Source organism: Aethalodelphis obliquidens, unplaced genomic scaffold, assembly GCF_003676395.1.
Source record: "Aethalodelphis obliquidens isolate GAN/ISIS:26980383/991018 unplaced genomic scaffold, ASM367639v1 scaffold49, whole genome shotgun sequence".
In the NCBI taxonomy this organism is placed as follows: domain Eukaryota; kingdom Metazoa; phylum Chordata; class Mammalia; order Artiodactyla; family Delphinidae; genus Aethalodelphis; species Aethalodelphis obliquidens.
Window position 1 is genome coordinate 4,132,955 of NW_020837993.1, and position 18,523 is coordinate 4,151,477.

General features: G+C 45.6%; 1 protein-coding gene across 2 annotated transcripts in view; it reads left to right on the forward strand.

The window, feature by feature from the left end:
* SLCO3A1 (solute carrier organic anion transporter family member 3A1) overlaps positions 1-18,523 on the forward strand; it is a 318,353-nt gene that overhangs the window by 235,167 nt on the left and 64,663 nt on the right. For both annotated transcript variants that reach the window (XM_027083145.1, XM_027083144.1), the window contains exon 3: positions 13,323-13,421. In XM_027083145.1, coding sequence (XP_026938946.1) covers positions 13,323-13,421 — 99 coding nt within the window. The remainder of the gene's footprint in view (positions 1-13,322; positions 13,422-18,523) is intronic.

The following is an 18,523-nucleotide window of genomic DNA, read 5'->3' on the forward strand; positions in this document are numbered from 1 at the left end:
GTTTGTAGTTTCCTTTGCTTTACAAAAGCTTTTAAGTTTCATTAGGTCCCAATAGTTTATTTTTGTTTCCATTTCTCTAGGAGGTGGATCAAAAAAGATCTTGCTGTGATTTATGACAGAGTGTTCTCCCTATGTTTTCCTCAAAGAGTTGTATACTGTCCAGTCTTACATTTAGGTCTCTAATCCATTTTGAGTTTATTTTTGTTTATGGTGTTAGGGAGTGTTCTAGTTTCATTCTATACTTGCCTCCTTTGTCATAGATTAGTTGACCACAGGTGCGTGGGTTTATCTCTGGGCTTTCTATCCTGTTCCATTGATCTATATTTCTGTTTTTGTGCCAGTACCATATTGTCTTGGTTACTGTAGCTTTGTAGTATAGTCTGAAGCCAGGGAGTCTGATTCCTCCAGCTCCATTTTTTTCCCTCAAGGCTGGTTTGGTTATTCGGGGTCTTTTGTGTCTCCATACACATTTTAAGATTTTTTGTTCTAGTTCTGTAAAAAACGCCATTGGTAATTTGATAGGGATTGCATTGAATCTGTAGATTGCTTTGGATAGTATAGTCATTTTCACAATATTGATTCTTCCAATCCAAGAACATGGTATATCTCTCCATCTGTTGGTATCGCCTTTAATTTCTTTCATCAGTGTCTTACAGTTTTCTGCATACAGGTCTTTTGTCTCCCTAGGTAAGTGCATTCCTAGGTATTTTATTCTTTTTGTTGAAATGATAAATGGGAGTGTTTCCTTAATTTCTCTTTCAGATTTTTCATCATTAGTGTATAGGAATGCAAGAGATTTCTGTGCATTAATTCTGTATCCTGCAACTTTACCAGATTCATTGATTAGCTCTAGTACTTTTCTGGTGCCATCTTTAGGATTCTCTATGTATAGGATCATGTCATCTGCAAACACTGACAGTTTTACTTCTTCTTTTACAATTTGTATTCCTTTTATTTCTTTTTCTTCTCGGATTGCCATGGCTAGGACTTCCAAAACTATGTTGAATAATAGTGGCGAGACTGGACCTCCTTGTCTTGTTCCTGATCTTAGAGCAAACGCTTTCAGTTTTTCACCATTGAGAATGATGTTTGTTGTGGGTTTGTCGTATATGGCCTTTATTATGTTCAGCTAATTTCCCTCTATGCCCACTTTCTGGAGAGTTCTTGGAATTTTGTCAAAAGCTTTTTCTGCATCTATTGAGATGATCATATGGTTTTTATTCTTCAATTTGTTAACATGGTGTATCACATTGATTGATTTGCATATATTGAAGAATCCTTGCATCCCTGGGATAAATCCCACTTGATCATGGTGTATGATCCTTTTAACGTGTTGTTGGATTCTGTTTGCTAGTATTTTGTTGAGGATTTTTGCATCTATATTCATCAGTGATGTTGGTCTGTAATTTTCTTTTTTCATAGTATCTTTGTCTGGTTTTGGTATCAGGGTGATGATGGCCTCATAGAATGAGTTTGGGAGTCATCCTTCCTCTGCAATTTTTTGAAAGAGTTTCAGAAGGATAGGTGTTAGCTCTTCTCTAAATGTTTGATAGAATTCACCTGTGAAGCCATCTGGTCTTAGACTTTGTTGGAAGATTTTTAATCACAGTTTCAATTTCAGTGCTTGTGACTGGTCTGTTCATATTTTCTATTTCTTCCTGGTTCAGTCTTGGAAGGTTATACCTTTCTAAGAATTTGTCCATTCTTCCAGGTTGTCCATTTTATTGGCATAGAGTTGCTTGTAGTGGTCTCTTAGGATGCTCTGTATTTTTACAGTGTCTGTTGTAACTTCTCCTTTTTCATTTCTAATTTTATTGATTTGAGTCCCCTCCTTCTTTTTCTTGATGAGTCTGGCTAAAGGTTTATCAATTTTGTTTATCTTCTCAAAGAACCAGCTTTTAGTTTTATTGATCTTCGCTATTGTTGTCTTTGTTTCTATTTCATTTATGTCTGCTCTGATCTTTATGATTTCTTTCATTCTGCTAACTTTGGGTTTTGTTTGTTCTTCTTTCTCTAGTTCCTTTAGGTGTAAGGTTAGATTGTTTATTTGAGATATATCTTGTTTCTTGAGGTAGGCTTGTATTGCTATAAACTTCCCTCTTAGAACTGCTTTTGCTGCATCCCATAGGTTTTGTATCGTTGTGTTTTCATTGTCATTTGTCTCTAGGTATTTTTTGATTTCTTCAGTGGTCTCTTGGTTATTTAGTAACGTATTGGTTAGCCTCCATGTGTTTGTGTTTTTTACGTTTTTTTCCCTGTAATTGATTTCTAATCTCATAGCATTGTGGTCAGAAAAGATGCTTGATATGATTTCCATTTTCTTAAATTTACTGAGGCTTCATTTGTGACCCAAGATGTGCTCTATCCTGGAGAATGTTCTGTGTGCACTTGAGAAGAAAGTGTAATCTGCTGGTTTTGGATGGAATGTCCTATAAATGTCAATTAAATCTATCTGGTCTGTTGTGTCATTTAAAGCTTGTGTTTCCTTATTAATTTTCTGTTTGGATGATCTGTCCATTGGTGTATGTGAGGTGTTAAAGTCCCCCACTATTACTGTGTTACTGTCGATTTCCTCTTTTAGAGCTGTTAGTACTTGCCTTATGTATTGAGGTGCTCCTATGTTGGGTGCATATATATTTATAATTGTTATTTTTTCTTCTTGGATTGATCCCTTGATCATTATGTAGTGTCCTTCCTTGTCTCTTGTAACATTCTTTATTTTAAAGTCTGTTTTATCTGATATGAGTATTGCTCCTGCAGCTTTCTTTTGATTTCCATTTGCATGGAATATCTTTTTCCATCCCCTCACTTTCAGTCTGTATGTGTCCCTAGGTCTGAAGTGGGTCTCTTGTAGACAGCATATATATGGGTCTTGTTTTTCTATCCATTCAGCAAGCCTGTGTCTTTTGGCTGGAGCATTTAATCCATTCGCGTTTTAGGTAATTATTGATATGTGTGTTCCTGTTACCATTTTCTTAATTGTTATCGGTTTGTCATTGTAGGTCCTTTTCTTCTCTTGTGTTTCCCACTTAAAGAAGTTCCTTTAGCATTTGTTGTAGAGCTAGTTTGGTGGTGCTGAATTTTCTTAGCTTTTGCTTGTCTGTAAAGCTCTCCATCGAATCTGAATGAGATCCTTGCTGGGTAGAATAATCTTGGTTGTAGGTTCTTCCCTTTCATCACTTTAAATATGTCATGCCACTCCCTTCTGGCTTGTAGAGTTTCTGCTGAGAAATCAGCCCTTAACCTTACGGGAGTTCCCTTGTATATTATTTGTCATTTTTCCCTTGTTTTCAATAATTTTTGTTTGTCTTTAATTTTTGTCAGTTTGATTACTATGTGTCTCGGTGTCTTTCTCCCTGCGTTTATCCTGCCTGGGAGTCTCTGCGCTTCCTGGACTTGGGTGGCTATTTCCTTTCCCATTTTAGGGAAGTTTTTGACTATAATCTCTTCAAATATTTTCTCAGGTCCTTCCTCTCTCTCTTCTGCATCTGGGACCCCTGTAATGTGAATGTTGTTGTGTTTAACATTGTCCCAGAGGTCTCTTAGGCTGTCTTCATTTCTTTTCATTCTTTTTTCTTTATTCTGTTCCATGGCAGTGAATTCCACCAGTTTGTCTTCCAGGTCACTTATCCGTTCTTCTGCCTCAGTTATTCTGCTATTGATTCCTTCTAGTGTATTTTTCATTTAAGTTATGGTATTGTTCATTTTTGTTTGTTTGTTCTTTAATTCCTCTCGGTATTTGTTCTTTAATTCTTATAGGTCTTTGCTGTCTCTTGTAACATTCTTTATTTTAAAGTCTGTTTTATCTGATATGAGTATTTCAACATTTCTTGAATCTTCTCGATCTTTGCCTCCATTCTTTTTCCTAGGTCCTGCATCATCTTCACTATCATTATTCTGAATTCTTTTTCTGGAAGGTTGCCTATCTCCACTTAATTTAGTTGTTTTTCTGGGGTTTTATCTTGTTCCTTTATCTGGTACAAAGTCCTCTGCCTTTTCATTTTGTCTATCTTTTTGTGAACATGGTTTTCCTTCCACAGGCTGCAGAATTATAGTTCTTGCTTCTGCTGTCTGCCCTCTGGTCGGTATTTCTTTATATGATTCTGTATCATCCATATGCTTGAAATAAGCATCTCTCACTTAAGTAACCAAAAAACTAAAACTTCTAAGGCACAAAAGAAAATCCTGCTACTAGAAGTACCAGTGAGGAGAATAACTAACAGCTAATGATTTTTGAGAACGTCTGTGTTCTCGGAAATTATCTGAAGCCTCTTTTGGGCACTCATACATTTGCTCCTCAAAGGCTCCCAAGAACGTAGGGGTTGTTGTCAGCCCATTTTACAGAGTCAGGAACTGAGGTACAGGGAGCATTTGTGCTGTGACCACAGACACACAGGGTGCAGCAGAGCCTGACACTGCCCTTCCTGTAGCGTCCTAACCCCCACTCAAGGCAGGAATCATCCCTGTCCTATTCCACCAGTGACCCTCAGAAATACTAATGGATTTGCCTGATTCTAGAGTAAGGAGAGGCACTGGGAGAAGCCCCTGAGTTTCTGGATGGCCTTTTTGCTTTTGCTTTCAGCCACGTAAAGAGTTTGTGCCTTCAGCTCCTCAGTGACAGCCTTCGCCACTGTGTCCCTGCCCCGATGGGCTGTTGGTATAGAAGCCAGGCCCCGTGTCACACTCCAGCAAAGAGAAGAATAAAGGCTTGGAGGGAAGGGTCAGCATTTTCTCCTTTACAGGATACCACATGTGCAGCTGTAGCCTGCCCAGTGACTGGCCTCCTCCTGCTTGTCCACTAGGGGGCAGGAAATAGCAGGCCTTCAGGTGGGTCTGGCTGCAGAAGACTCAGGGCCCACCGACAGGAGGAAAAGCGGGCACCCACAGCGTATTTCCCTTCCCCTGGCTCTTCTAGCTCTTCTAGCACCCAGCAAAGCCAAGGAGCGTCAGTGGAAACAAACATCTATGAAGTACTTCATCTGGACCAGGAGTCACGCTGGGCCCTTACATCTGCTTTCATTTATCCCTCCCTGCAAGCGCTATGAAATACATCTTACTAGCATCTCCCCTTTTCAGATGTGGAAACTAACAGAGGTGAGGGACTTGCCCAGGGCTGCCAGCAGTTAAGTGGCAGCACCAGGATTCACACCCAGCCAGGCTCTAGAACCCACTGTTAACCCCACTCACCACACCCACCTCTGAAGCCAGGTGGTCTCTATCCACATCCTCGTCGTGGTGCAAGGTGTGAGAAGCAGGTGGCTACCTGTGAGCGGCGGGGTTTGGGGTTGGGTTTGGTTGTTATTCTTTAAGTTTGCTTATTTGTGCTTGAGCTCACTGGAGACCCAGTCCTGCAGAGGGCACCAGGGGTCAGCTGCCCCCCTAGAACCAGGGGCCCTGGAGCAAGTTGCTTAACCTCTGTGAGCCTCAGGTCCTCCTGGGATACAGCTGGCGTGACGGCACCCGCCTCATCGCATTGTTAGAAGGAATCATGAAATAACGTGCATAAACCACATAGTCCAGACTCTGGTACCATCCAATAAGCACTCGATAAATAGCCAATGGCCATTTTTCTATAGGCACTTGTATGACACATGTATGTATATGTGAAAATGTGATAATCATGTGTTTGTGCAGAAAACATATTCCAGCTTAACGAATTGTTGCAAAACAGACACCCACGTAGCCTGCAAATAGACCAAATACAAAACCAGCACCTGAGAACCCCCCACCCAACCCGTGCCTCCTTCACTGTAACCCCTCCCGCCCTCATGGGCAGCAGTGACCACAACCCTGACTTCTCTGCTATTCATTTCCCTGTTTTTCTTTATAGCTTGACTACCTAGTTATATATCACTACATGGTTTAATTTTGCCGCTTTCAATTCTGCGTAAGTGGAATCACACCAGTATGTATTCTTGCCTGTCTGTGTTCTTTTGGAATTACATCATTTAAGATTAATCCACGTTATTGATGATTTGTTTTCTCTGCTGTATAGTAATTCCAATGTATGAAGATGTCACCGTTTGTTTCTCTGTTGTTCTGTTGTTGGGCATTTGGGTTGTTTCCAGTTTGAGGATCTTACAAGATTGGGATGAGCATTCCTGGATGTGTCTCCCAGTGGGTTTCAGACTTTCTGTAGAGTATTTACCTAGGAATTAGGATTGTGGGTCATTGGGTGAGTTCCTCTTTGGTTTTACAGACACTGCCAAAGTTTTGCCAGAGTGGTTGTCTAATTTACACTCCTACCAGCAGTATGCAAGAGTCCAGATTCCCTACATCCTTGCCAACACTGGGTATTATCAAGTTCTTCAATCAGCTAAAAATCTAATGACATTTCACTGGGCTTGTAATTTACATGTCCCTGAATTCTAATGAGGTTGAGCATCTTGTCCCATTCCATTGTTCCTTTGAACCTCCTCTTTTGTGAAGAACCTGTTAAGGTTTCTGCCCCCTTTCCACTGGTTTGTCTTTTTCTCATGGACTTATAGTAGTTTTTACATAGTCTCGATATGAGCCCTCCGATTCTTGTATGTGTGTTTTTAAGGATGTATGTTACATGTATGTTTTCTCACATCTTTGCTTTCCTAGTGGGCTCTTCTGATGAATCTAAGGAATGACCTTAATTTTAATGTAGACCAATTTGTCAAGCTCTTCTTTTAATGCTTCATGCTTTCTTTGTTTGGTTTAAAAAATCTCTCCCTGCCCCCAACATTGTGACAGTACTTTTGTCTATTATCTTCCAGAAGCTTTATTGTTTTGCTTTTCACACAGGTCTCCGATATGCCTGGAATTGATTTTTACATGTGTTGTGCAGCTGACTTTTTTTTCCTATAATTTCAAGTTGTCCTAGCACCATTCATGGAAAAATTCATCCTTCCCCCCACCGCTTTGTAGGCACACTTTACAACTTTAAAAGGAGTCCAGTACGGTACGTCTTGACAATTCTTCTTCTTCTTCCAAGGTATCCAGGCTGGTCTTAGTTCTTCTGGTTCTATGTGTGTGACCTGATCCCTTTCTAGAGGCTGTCACGTCAGTCCCCTTGACACATTGCATCTAGAAGGAGGCACATTCCCAGTGCTGAGAGTGACACATGCAGAGAACACTGTCCAGGGAAAGAGCAGGCGGGGGCTGAGTCCCAGCTCTGCCCCTCCCCAGCTGGCTGAACTTGGGCAGACCATGGCCAAGAAGAGTTTCTCCCTCCCCGTTTTGTGTCACTGTGGTAACGAGTATTCTCATTCACACACCCTTTCAACAGATTGTGAGCTAACTGTCCTGGGCCAAACTGGGGACAGAAAGAAGAATAAGGCACCATCTCTGCCTCACAGGGCTTCAAGTCTCCTCCAGCATGTCTGGGACTGTGCCCCAGTCAATGCCAGGTCTGAAAAATGACCCACAAAAGAAATGTCCCATGGTCAAATGATTAACAAGCAGCTTCATGCAACATCCTGTCCTTAGAGATTCACATGTAGCAGGTATAAGATCTGAGATTGTCCTCAAATTTGCTTAACAGTTGTGTTGGTTTCCTATCACTGCTGTAGTAAGTTACCGCAAATTTAGTGGCTGAGATAATATAAGTGTATTATCTTACATTATGGAGGTCAGAAGTCCATAATGGGTCTCCCTGAGCTAAAAATCCAGGTGCCAGCAGGGCTGCCTTCCTTCTGGAGGATCCTTTCTGGAGGGGAGAATCCACTTTCTTGCTTTTCCCAGCTCCTAGAAGCCACCCACATTCTTGGCCTCAAGGCCCTGTCCTCTGTCTTCAAAGCCAGCAGCGACTAGTCAAGGCTTTCTCATGATGCCATCGCCCTGGTTCTGTGGTCTCATCTCCTTCTCTGACTCTGAGCTGTATTCCTCCTCCTTCTACATCTACAGGTCCTTCAAGATTACATTGGCCCGCAGGGATAATCAGCATGATCTCTTTATTTTCATGTCAATTGATTAGTGACCTTAATTCCATCTGGAGCCTTCGTTCTCTTTGGTCAGTTACAGTAACAGACACAGGTTCCGGGGATTAGGACATGGACATCTTTGGGGACCATTATTTAACGTCCTATACGGTGGAACCCTTAGCCTGCGAGTGCACTCACCCCAGCTTGATAGCACGTGTAGTGCATTGCTGTGTGTGTTCTTTACAGCACATGGTACAGTGGGAGGTCTTTCTCTAGCCCCACTCCATAATGCACTGTCCTCTTTGGTGCTGACATCATATGGTAGGTTGATTTGTTTATGGCCTTTCTTCTTCCCAAATACCAACTCCACAAAAAAGCAGGGATTTTGTCTGTTTTGTCCACAGCCATATCAGCTCCTTGCACAGAGCCTGGCACCTATAGGTGCCATTATATATTTTGAATGATGGAGAATGGTTGGAGGTCTCTCCAATAAGACAACAAACTTCTTGAGGGCAAAATCCTCACCCAGTTCATCTGTCCTTCCCCTGCGTCCAGAGATGGCTGGTGCTAAGTAGGAAGATTGTATAGCATGGGTGGCAGATTTACACCAGAGGTTCTCAAACTTTCTGGGTTCATTGTACCCTTAGTGTCTTATTTTTCACAGAGCCCTGAGTCTGCAGTATATACCCAGCAATTGTGTTTATCAAGCAGTTAGGTTCAAATTACTTAATACACGTTTGAAAAAAATAACACACATCAATTGAAAGAAAAAAATATTTCTATTTTATTTTTAAATATGTATGATTACTTACTAATGGGTTGTGTGTCCCTGCTGGGGACTACATAGATTCTCAAACCTTGGAATCAGATTGGACTCCATTTCCTGTGTTCTGCATTGATTTCCACACCACGTTTGCTTTTTATCACAGCAGGTACTGAAAACTCAGTTCACAAAGACAGGATGTATTTGAAAGGAATATTGCTTGATCCAGTGCTGAAACCATCAGCCACCTAGAGTGAGGAGTTGTGAGTAGTTGTATGAGTAGCATCTGACAGATGTTAGCTATCACTGGGTTTCCCTCCAAAACTTAAAACATTTTGCGGTACCCCTGTGAGTTCACTGTGGTACCCCAAGGTGCCTCGACACACAGTTTGGGAACTGCAGATTTACACTGACCTAATTTACAGAAGGCCTCTGTTCAAACCAGGATGCCGGAGTTAATCCCCATGGGGGTCATGCCATTCTCTCTCCCTTTGTTCAGTCCTCACACCCCTGGGAAGCCAGGTTAGCATCAGAATGTCCTTGGCAGGTGGGCAGTCCGAGCAAGGGGGTGGACTCGACTCTGGTCGGCCAGTCCGTCTGGACCCTTGTGATGCTTGGGATTGCGGCTGCTTCCCCCGAGGAACCCTCTCTGGGGCTTGGCCTGCTCCCAGCATCAGAGACACAGGCGTCATCCATTTAACAAGCACTCATGGCTCTTTCTGGGTGCCAGACTCTGTTCTAAGAGCTTTACAAATACGAGGTCATTAAATCCTCCCTATAATCCCGTGGAATAGGCCTAATATCATTCCCATTTTACAGATGAGAAAGCTGAGGCACAAGGAAGTTAAATAGACCCTTCCCAAGGTTCCCAGAGCTAGGAAGTGGTGGAGCTGGGATTTGAACCCAAGTGGCCCATACTCTCTACGGACCTGCTTGAAGGATGCTTTTCCCCTAAGGGGATGAGAGAAACCTGGCTTCAGAGCCCACTGTGCTGCTTTCTGACTCACTGTTGGGAAGTGAGGCGCTAAACCTTTCCTTCCGCTGTGAAATGGGCGCAGTAGACTCCCCGTCAGGGCCATTGAAAGAATTACAGTAGATTATGCTTGTAAAGCACCAGGCTCAGGGTAGCAGCACAGGAGGGGCCCTTCTCTCTCTGATCTCTGCATCCCGGGCTCGCCTCCCCTCCCGTGTACACAGTCTGGCAGACAGCAGGGGGCAGCACTGGGCCGCTGAAGAACCTTCTCTCCTGGACCTGGAGGCGCTCACCATTCAACGCAAGGATTCTGGATTTTAGGGCCGGACCATCTGTTTCTTGTCTATTTAGGCAGAACATTTTGGGGGGGGGGGTTGCTAAACAAGAACAAAATCACAGCCTGGTGGGATGAATCGAAAAGAGAGTGAAGAAGCAAATTCAGAAGTACCTTTCTGTAAGATCACAGCCTGCCTTGTGTGCTCTCAGGGGAACAGCATCCTCTAAAGACCCAGGGCTGTGCTCACCGATGCTGCTTGATTTGAGCTGTTATCCTAAGATATTTCTGAAGTGAAAAAGGGTGCTTCCTGATGCATGAGCCTCCCATCCCCCCCCACCCCACCCCCACTACTGGATTGTCCCTTGGAAAATATTCAAGAACCCATTGCTGCTAGAGGTTTACTTGGCATCTCTCCGAGGAGGAGCTGCTTTAAAAATATTCCCTCACTTCAACTGAGGGGAAAAAATGTCCTTCACACAAAAATACGCATCCTATGTCTTCTTTTCTTTTCTTTTCTTTTGGCCACGAAACTTGCAGGATCTCAGTTCCCCGACCAGGAATTGAACCCGGGCCACGGCAGTGAAAGCGCCGAATCCTAACCACTAGACCACCAGGGAAGTCCCCCTACCTCCTTCTTTGGTTTTGGGAATGGGATCCTAGCAGGTTTCTTTGGGGGAGAATTCTGTCCTGTTCAAATGGAAAGCCACAATTCAGCGTTTTGGTGACCCGTGTCCTGTCCTAAAGTAACCAGATGGAGGGACCACCTTGGCACGTGGCTTCTCTGCAGTGGCGTCTGCCCATCCGAGCTGCCAGAACGGATGGCTGGCCTGTCTGGGGCTGGTGGGGCTCTTGTGGGCAGCTGAGCTTGAGGGATGCCCTTCCTTTTGTGTCATAACTTGCACAAGGGCAGGACACCCAGGGCCTGGAGTCTCCAGCTGTCCCATGATGCTGGCTGGTCCACACTCCCACACCCTCCACTGCCCCCATGTGGGGGAGGGGTAACAGAACACTCTCAACAGAAGCTTTTTTTTTTTTTTATTTTTGGCTGAGTTGGGTCTTCATTGCTGTGCGCGGGCTTTCTCTAGTTGTGGCGAGTGGGGGCTACTCTTCGTTGCGGTGTGCGAGCTTCTCATTGTGGTGGCTTCTCTTGTTGCAGAGCACGGGCTCTAGGCACACGAGCTTCAGTAGTTGCAGCATGTGAGCTCAGTAGTTGTGGCACACGGGCCCTAGAGCACACGGGCTTCAGTAGTTGCAGCACATGGGCTCAGTAGTTGTGGCGTACAAGCTTAGTTGCTCCACGGCATGTGGGATCTTCCCGGACCAGAGATCGAACCCTTGTTGCCTGCACTGTCAGGCAGATTCTTAACCACTGCGTCACCAGTGGTTAAGTCCCAACACAAGCTTTAAAGCTCACTGGTTGTTTCTTTCCAATGATACTAAAAGCTTGGTCCTTTGACCTATTCAGTTTTAATTATCATTTTCATTGTTCAATCTGTAGGGGGTGGAGCAGTGATTATTACATTGAATGGGGGGGTATTTAATTTGCATGAAAGGAGGCATGTTATCATGGGGGCGCTGCTGGGGGTCAGGGTGATGGCTAGGACTATGGAAGGGGCGTCAGAAGAGTAGTTGCAGCACGCCTGGCAAGAGAATTGTGTTCTATCTCCGTGCCCCTTTCTTTTGGGACAGGCTGAGTAGTTAGTTTACTTGCTGAGGCATCTTTAGAGTGCCAGTGGCTGACCAGTGGCTCCCCTCAGCCTGCAGCCTGGACAGAAGGATAGAGCTGGCTTCATGATTTTGTCCTGAAGCAGAAAGCCCTTCAGTCTACCTCAGGTACAGCTCTTGCCTTGGACACCCCCTGTCCACACCCCTGCCCCTGTGTCTTTCTCAGCATCACTTCCTACATTGCTTTCCCCCATCTACCGAAGAAGACCGAAGCCAAGACTAACTCTGCTCCCTAACTCTGCCCAGCTAAGGCCTAATTCCTCCTAATTCTAGCCCATACTTGAAAGAGCACCATGTTCTAGACTTTTCCAAAAACACCCCACCTTTCTCAATTTTCTCTGGTCGGTTATCTCAACCTAAGTTGTGACAAACCAGAGCCAGTGTTTTAACAAAGTGGATTCTGCTGCTCTCCAGATTCCTATAAACAGGAATAACTGGGAGACCGGAGGTCATCGGCTGGGTACAGGAGCAGCTGTTTTGAGGCCCTTGAGCTTCTAGATGGCTCCGTATCAGAGTAGGATTTCACTGAGGGTGGATTCAGCCCCATTCCTGTGATAGAAACCATCCTCTTTTCATCCTGTCCTTCATTAAACAACATTCCTTATAAGCCATCTTTAAGTGATTGCTTCGGGGTTCTGGGTCCTTGTCTGTAAATGAGGAAGACGTGGCTCCTTCGCCAGGTATCTAAAAAACAGTTAAGGTGTCTATAGTTTCCTCTACAAGTCAGTGAGCTCCAGGAAGGCCTGGATTGTTGCCTCTGTACGTCGATGCTGAGTCCCCACCCCTGAGAAGGCTTCTTGGCACATAGAAGGAACTCAATAAGTACTGACTGAGTGGATGAATATTTGAGCAGTTCCATGATGACATCACTGGGAGATTTCAGGCTGAGTTAGTCTACCCTGCGAACAGACCAGAACTATCCTCCACTGAGCTCAGCTTCCCTCTGGTTGAATCCATTTCCTACCTTGTTCCTCATGTGCCCACATGGGCCTGTTAGTACCCACACTCCAGACTGTCTGCTTAGGTTGAACTGACCCATGTATTGATTGTCCCCACAGGCAGCCAGCTTCCTAAGAAAAAGCCACTTCTTCACTCTTATGTTTTATTCCCAGGGCCTTGTGAGTCATCAGTGCTCAAGTTGAAATTTAGTTAAATACAGACAGCCTGTGAGTTTTTAGTTTGGGCTCAGTGCTTTTCCAGAATGACCAAAAGGTTTGTGCAGAATTCCAGATACTATATCCATCAGATACGTTACTTAATCACGTACCTAGTCCCACCTTCTCAAGTCCTACAGAAGAGCTTGAGGCCTGAACAGCTGTTACAACAACAGAGAGCAATTCCAAAAATGTTTATGGAAGAAAAAATATTTCATGGTAGACATGGACGTATTTTAATAGGTTTAGTATGCTATGGGGTGGAGTTCTCTAAAAGTAACTGTACTTGGAGCCCACAAATTTTTCAAAGCAACCTATTGAAACTATAGAATTCCTGCATGACAGTGCTTCCATAGAGTTTCCAAAACTTAGAAATACTAGCTTTCCCCTCTAGGATTTTTAGACTCATTCCTCTCATGTCATTTGTCTAATCAGACCTCTCATCTGATCAATGGAAAACAGTTTTCTTGAGCTTTGGCAGTTTTGCTCAATAAATGGCTTTGGCTTTTAATCTAATCTTGCTTTCATCTTCTTCTTTCAGGAATCCTGTTCACGATGCTGGTGTTTGGACCAGCCTGTGGATTTATCCTGGGCTCTTTCTGTACCAAAATCTATGTGGATGCAGTCTTCATTGACACAAGTAAGGAATTTATCTCAATTTTCAAGCGCCGCCCGCAAGCCCTTCCTCCACCATAAAGGAGCCCCAGCCTCTGGGTTCTAAAACCTTCCTACTAAGCAGTAGCCCTAATGCATCCACTTCTCTAGCTGGTGGCCCCCTTGAGATTAGAGGAAAGATTGGGTCATGAATTTGGTACAGAGGGTCTGGCCTGAAGCATGTGTTCTGCTCGTGTCTACCTAGAGACTGAATAACCCCCTAAGGTTGATTTCACTCCTCAAATCTGAATTTTCCTCATCTGTAAACTCAGGGTAACAAAACTTACATCTGCCTTGAAGGGCTTTTGTAAGATAAATGAGGGGACAGATGTGGACATGCCTGGCATACACACATACTCATTGAATGTTGGTCCATGAACCCACATGAGGACCCTATTTCTTAAACTAAAAGTTGGAGCACGTGTTCAAGTGCAAATGTACACGTGGGGTCAGGGAGACAGAATATTTGAAAATTGTTTCTGTAAGACACTGTCGTGGTGGGCTTTATAAGGAAATGTACCATACCTCAAACCCATTTTAAGCGGCATGTCTTGTGTTCTTAGCAGGAAGAGCAAGTGTATGTCAGCCTGCTCTGGGCCCCCCCATCCCTAGCGTACCTGGATTGAACAGCGTGCTAGTTGAGATGTGCTAGGCTATGCAGCAGTAACAGACAATTCCCAAATCAAAGTTATTTTATGCAACCAAAGTTTATTTCTCAGCCATACTGCATATCCAGTGCAGGCTGGTGGTATTTGGGGGTTGGAGGGTGAGACTTGCCTACTGTAGTCCCTCCAGGACCCAGGCTCACAGAAGTTTCACCTGACTCCTGCCTGCCCCATCGCCGAGGCAGGAAACCAGCTCCTGTTCAGAAATGACACGCATTGTTTCTACTTACATTTCAATGACCACAGCAAGCCACCTGGTGTATTAATCTGTGGCTTTGTGACAAATGACCCCAAACTTCGTGACTTTAAACAACAGGTATTTTCTCACAGTTTATTTCTCTGGGTCTGGAACCCAGGAGCAGCTTAGCTGGATGGTTCTGACTCAGGGTCTCTCATGAGGCTGCAGTCAAGGTGTTGAGCTGGTATCAAACCATCTGAAAGCCCACCTGGAGGGGCTCCACTTCCAAACTCACCCCACGGCTGTTGGCGGTCCTTGACAGATGGGCTCTCAGGCCGGCTCCCACGGATCTCTGTACAGGGCTAACCTCGGCATGGCCTCCCTGGAGCAAACAACCCAAGAGAGGGTAAGAGCACCTGAGACAAAGCCGCAGTCTTTTATAACCTAGTCTCACAAGTGACACCTCATTGCTTCTGCTGCGTTTTGTGTGTTAGAAGCAAGCCACTTGTTTCCGTACACTTGGAAGAAGGGATCATTTCACAAGGACGTGAATTCCAGGGGTGGGGATCGTTGGAGGCCGTCTCGGGCACTGCCCACTGTATGTGGTCACGACTCAACTGCGTGCCCGAAAGAGGACGCTGTGTTCCTGTGCAGCTTAGCGAGTTGAGAAGCCATGTTTCCTTTCTCTCTGAAAACAGTGCAGGAAGCCTTTCCAGCTTCTCTGTCTCATCCCGATCTATTCCCAGGATCAATAAGAACTCTCAGTCGCCTGGTGTTCAATTCATCATCTCTTGACAGGGCTAAATTTACTAATTCACCCCAAAGACATAATCTGGTTTTAAATCCAATCAAGTCACTCTGTGATTCACTCCATTAATCCCAGTGATATATTTACTTGTAGCTAATGATGTTACAGATTTCCAAACGGGGGAGAAAAATCAAATGCAGCCTTATTTGTTTGTTCGTTTTAAAGTGCCGGGTCTGTTCAGGAGGGGATTGAATGCCGCTGTTTTGTAGCCCTTGGTTGGCCCTTTGAACCCTATTCCTAGCGGGTGGGATGACTGGTGGCCTGGTCAGAGGAACAACCCATGGTGACACGGTCAGCTGCCATCTTGCTTCTACGGACAGAAAGCCGGCTTCCGCCACTGCACCAAAGGCAGTACAGGACAGGAGTAGCAAAGGAGGGGAGGAAAGGGGGCACCCTCCCAGTGCATGGGGAAGGCTGCCTGCGGGGAGAAGGCAAGTGTCCAGGCAGCCTATCCTGCCCTCAGTGTATTAGCAGGGCCCCCTTGAATCAAAGCTTGTGGAATACCAGAATCCCTGAGCCGGAAAGAACCTCAGACATCATTCTCTTCCAACTCTTGCATTATGTAGATAAGGAAACTGATACCTAGAGAGGTAAAGGGATGTACCAATCCAAGGGGTGTATCTATATAAAACCCGGGTCTCGGAGCAAGCATGTGGAGACACCCCTCGCCAAGATTCCTCTTGGGAATTAAATAGCATCTTTTTCTCAGTGACTAGAATGGCCAAGAGGTAGACAGGTGGCTGGAGGGGGCTTAGCCCATCCACTCGCAGCCCCCTCTGTATGCCATTCCCTTGCTCAGGCCATCCCCTCAGTCTGGAGCGCTGTCCCCAGCCATTCTGCTCAACATCTGTCCTCACCTTTCAAGGCCCAGGTGAGTGTCATCTACGGTTCTAGACTCATTGGCAGTTTGAAGCCTCCCATACCTGAGACAGATGGGCGCGTTTCCGTTCCGTCTGGGCACCCTGCTGATGGCCGCCTTTCCCCAAAATGAGTTAATAGCGGACTTCCTATCTGATGAGTCTCGAAGGACTGAAGGATGTGTTGTGAGTCACCCTCGTGGTTTGCATCCCTTCTGAAGGCCGCCGGAGGACTGGTGCCACCCTTTACCAGCAGAGGGCAGAAAAACATAATTTATTCTATTCAGGAGCCAGTCACAGAATTCCGTAGTTGCCAGCAGTTTTCTAATCTTGTGACTGAAACTTGTCATTCTGTCTACGAGTGGATTGGGGCTGTATTTCGAGGAGTCGGTTCTCAGTTCTTTCAGGATGACCCTTCCCTGTCTTTTCCTCACCGACTAAGACAGAGCCCCTCTTTCGGGCTGTCCAGCCTATGGGAATGTGCCCTTAAGCATGAATGTACTGGGGCCACGCACACAGCCATATGTTTCTGAAATTCCAGCTGAGAGTTGGGCGGGGGACTGGGAAAAGCAGTGGCCTGGGAATTGTGCGAGGTGGGCAAGGCAGGTCCCTGGGAGGCCCTTGTTATGGGGTAGTTGGAGGAGGGCATGTGCCTTTCACCAGGCAGCCTAGCAGCAGCTAAGGAAACAGGGTGGAAAGGCAGAGACCGGTGAGGGAGTCTGGTTGGAATCTGTGTGTCAGTGACGCTGGGGCTGCAGGGGAGGTGGTTGGTTGTAGGAACAGGCCAGCTATGGGGCTGCAAGACCCCACGGGCAGCTCCCCAGGGGGGCTGCCCTGGCGGCACTCAGACACAGGGATTCTGCTGCCTCCTTTCATCCGTGTCTGAACCCTCTGTGGCTCCTTCGGCCCCTCTTCTTAAGGAGGACAGGTGCCTCCTCTGACAGCCTGGGGAAGGAATGATGGTGCCTGCAGAATTTCTTTTCTAGAATATCTTTGTAAAGCTGAGACCAGTCAAGAGCAGGACGTAGGAAGAAGAAGGGCCTGGTAGCAGAGTAGACCCCTGAGCACTGGACTGACCAAGCTTCACAGTGTGGGGTTAACAAACTGATGACAATGGCAGCCGTGAATTGACCCCTTTTTAAATACATTGAATGCCTCTTTGGAACCTCACAGATGATGTGTCCTCCTGCAGTGATTATGAGTTCTGAGTTCAAACATCAGACCAGACCTCCATTCACATCCCAACCACACCCCTAACGAGCTGTGTGGTCCTGGGGCCATTTCTCCTCATGGGTCTATGTGTGGATGACATGATCATGTTAATCATACAAAGCAGTTAATACAGTGCCTGGGGAATAGTAAACACGCAGTAAAATTAGGTGTAATGAGGAACAGAGAGGTTAACTCACTGCACAGCCCAGGCCTATCTGACCCCAACTGGGCAGCTCACTTCCCTGAAACCTCTCCAGGAGTTTAGCCAGAAGCCTGCCCCCTTCCATGGACAGAGGCCTGGCTGAGATGCCCTGACTGCCAACACTTCCGTACAGACTGGCCCTAAGGCACACCAGCCCGCTCTGCTACAGCTGCACAGCGTTTGCAGCTGCAGCAAGATACGTCCATCCATTGGCTTCGCAGAAAAGGTCGACAAGCAGAGAGCATCCAGCTCTGCCACCCTGGGGCTGGCTGCCACCGCCAGATTCCTTCACGTTGGACTAATTAGTCCAGTGGCTGGGATTCTGAACCATCCATGCTGTCCTCCATCCCCACCCCCTCCCTGTCTCCAGTTTCTAATTAGGTCTGGAACTTAATGATACTCTTGGACTTCTTGAGTCTCATAGCAAAAGTTTTACAAAGTAGGTTAGAAAAATAGGTAAATGGACTGAGGAAAACGAAGCAAAACTGCTCAGAGAGCCATAGTATCGCTTACGCATCAGTATGGCCTGGGACTTAGTCAGTGTTCCCAATTTGCTTTGATCTCTTCTTCTCGCAGTCTTGGGTATCCTCATGGGTGGCTTGGTTGGTTAGTTTTAAACTGGTTTAACCCCGTTCCTGGGGATTTCTTTCGTTTGAACCAACAATGGTAGTGGTCCTTGGAAATGGAGGGAAATCTCAACGAAGCCCGTATGTTTATATGACCTTCAACAGAGGGAACGAACAGCTGTCAGAGCTTGCTCAACTCACCCAACGAAACTATGAAGCCCTCCAAATGTTGGATTCCAAGAATGCAAGAGTCAGAACAATAGGTTTTATAAAGCAGAAATCTTAGCAAGCCTACAGACACATATGCAAAGGTAGACCCACCCTGTGCCGGCCTCGTGGTGACCCAGGGGGATGGCTCTCCCTGCTCCCCTCTGCTCCCTTCCCAGCATTTTTCCTCAGTGCCTGGAATGACCAAGGGGCAGGCAAGTGGCTGGAGGGAGCTTACCCAGGACACTCACAGAGTCCCCTGAGGATGCCAGGCCTTTGCTCGACTGTTCCCACAGCCCAGGATACTGTCTCCACCCTGTCCTTCTCAACGTCTTTCCTTATCCACGGTTCTAGCTTCATTGGCAATTTGATGCATTCTAAGTAAATGAGACA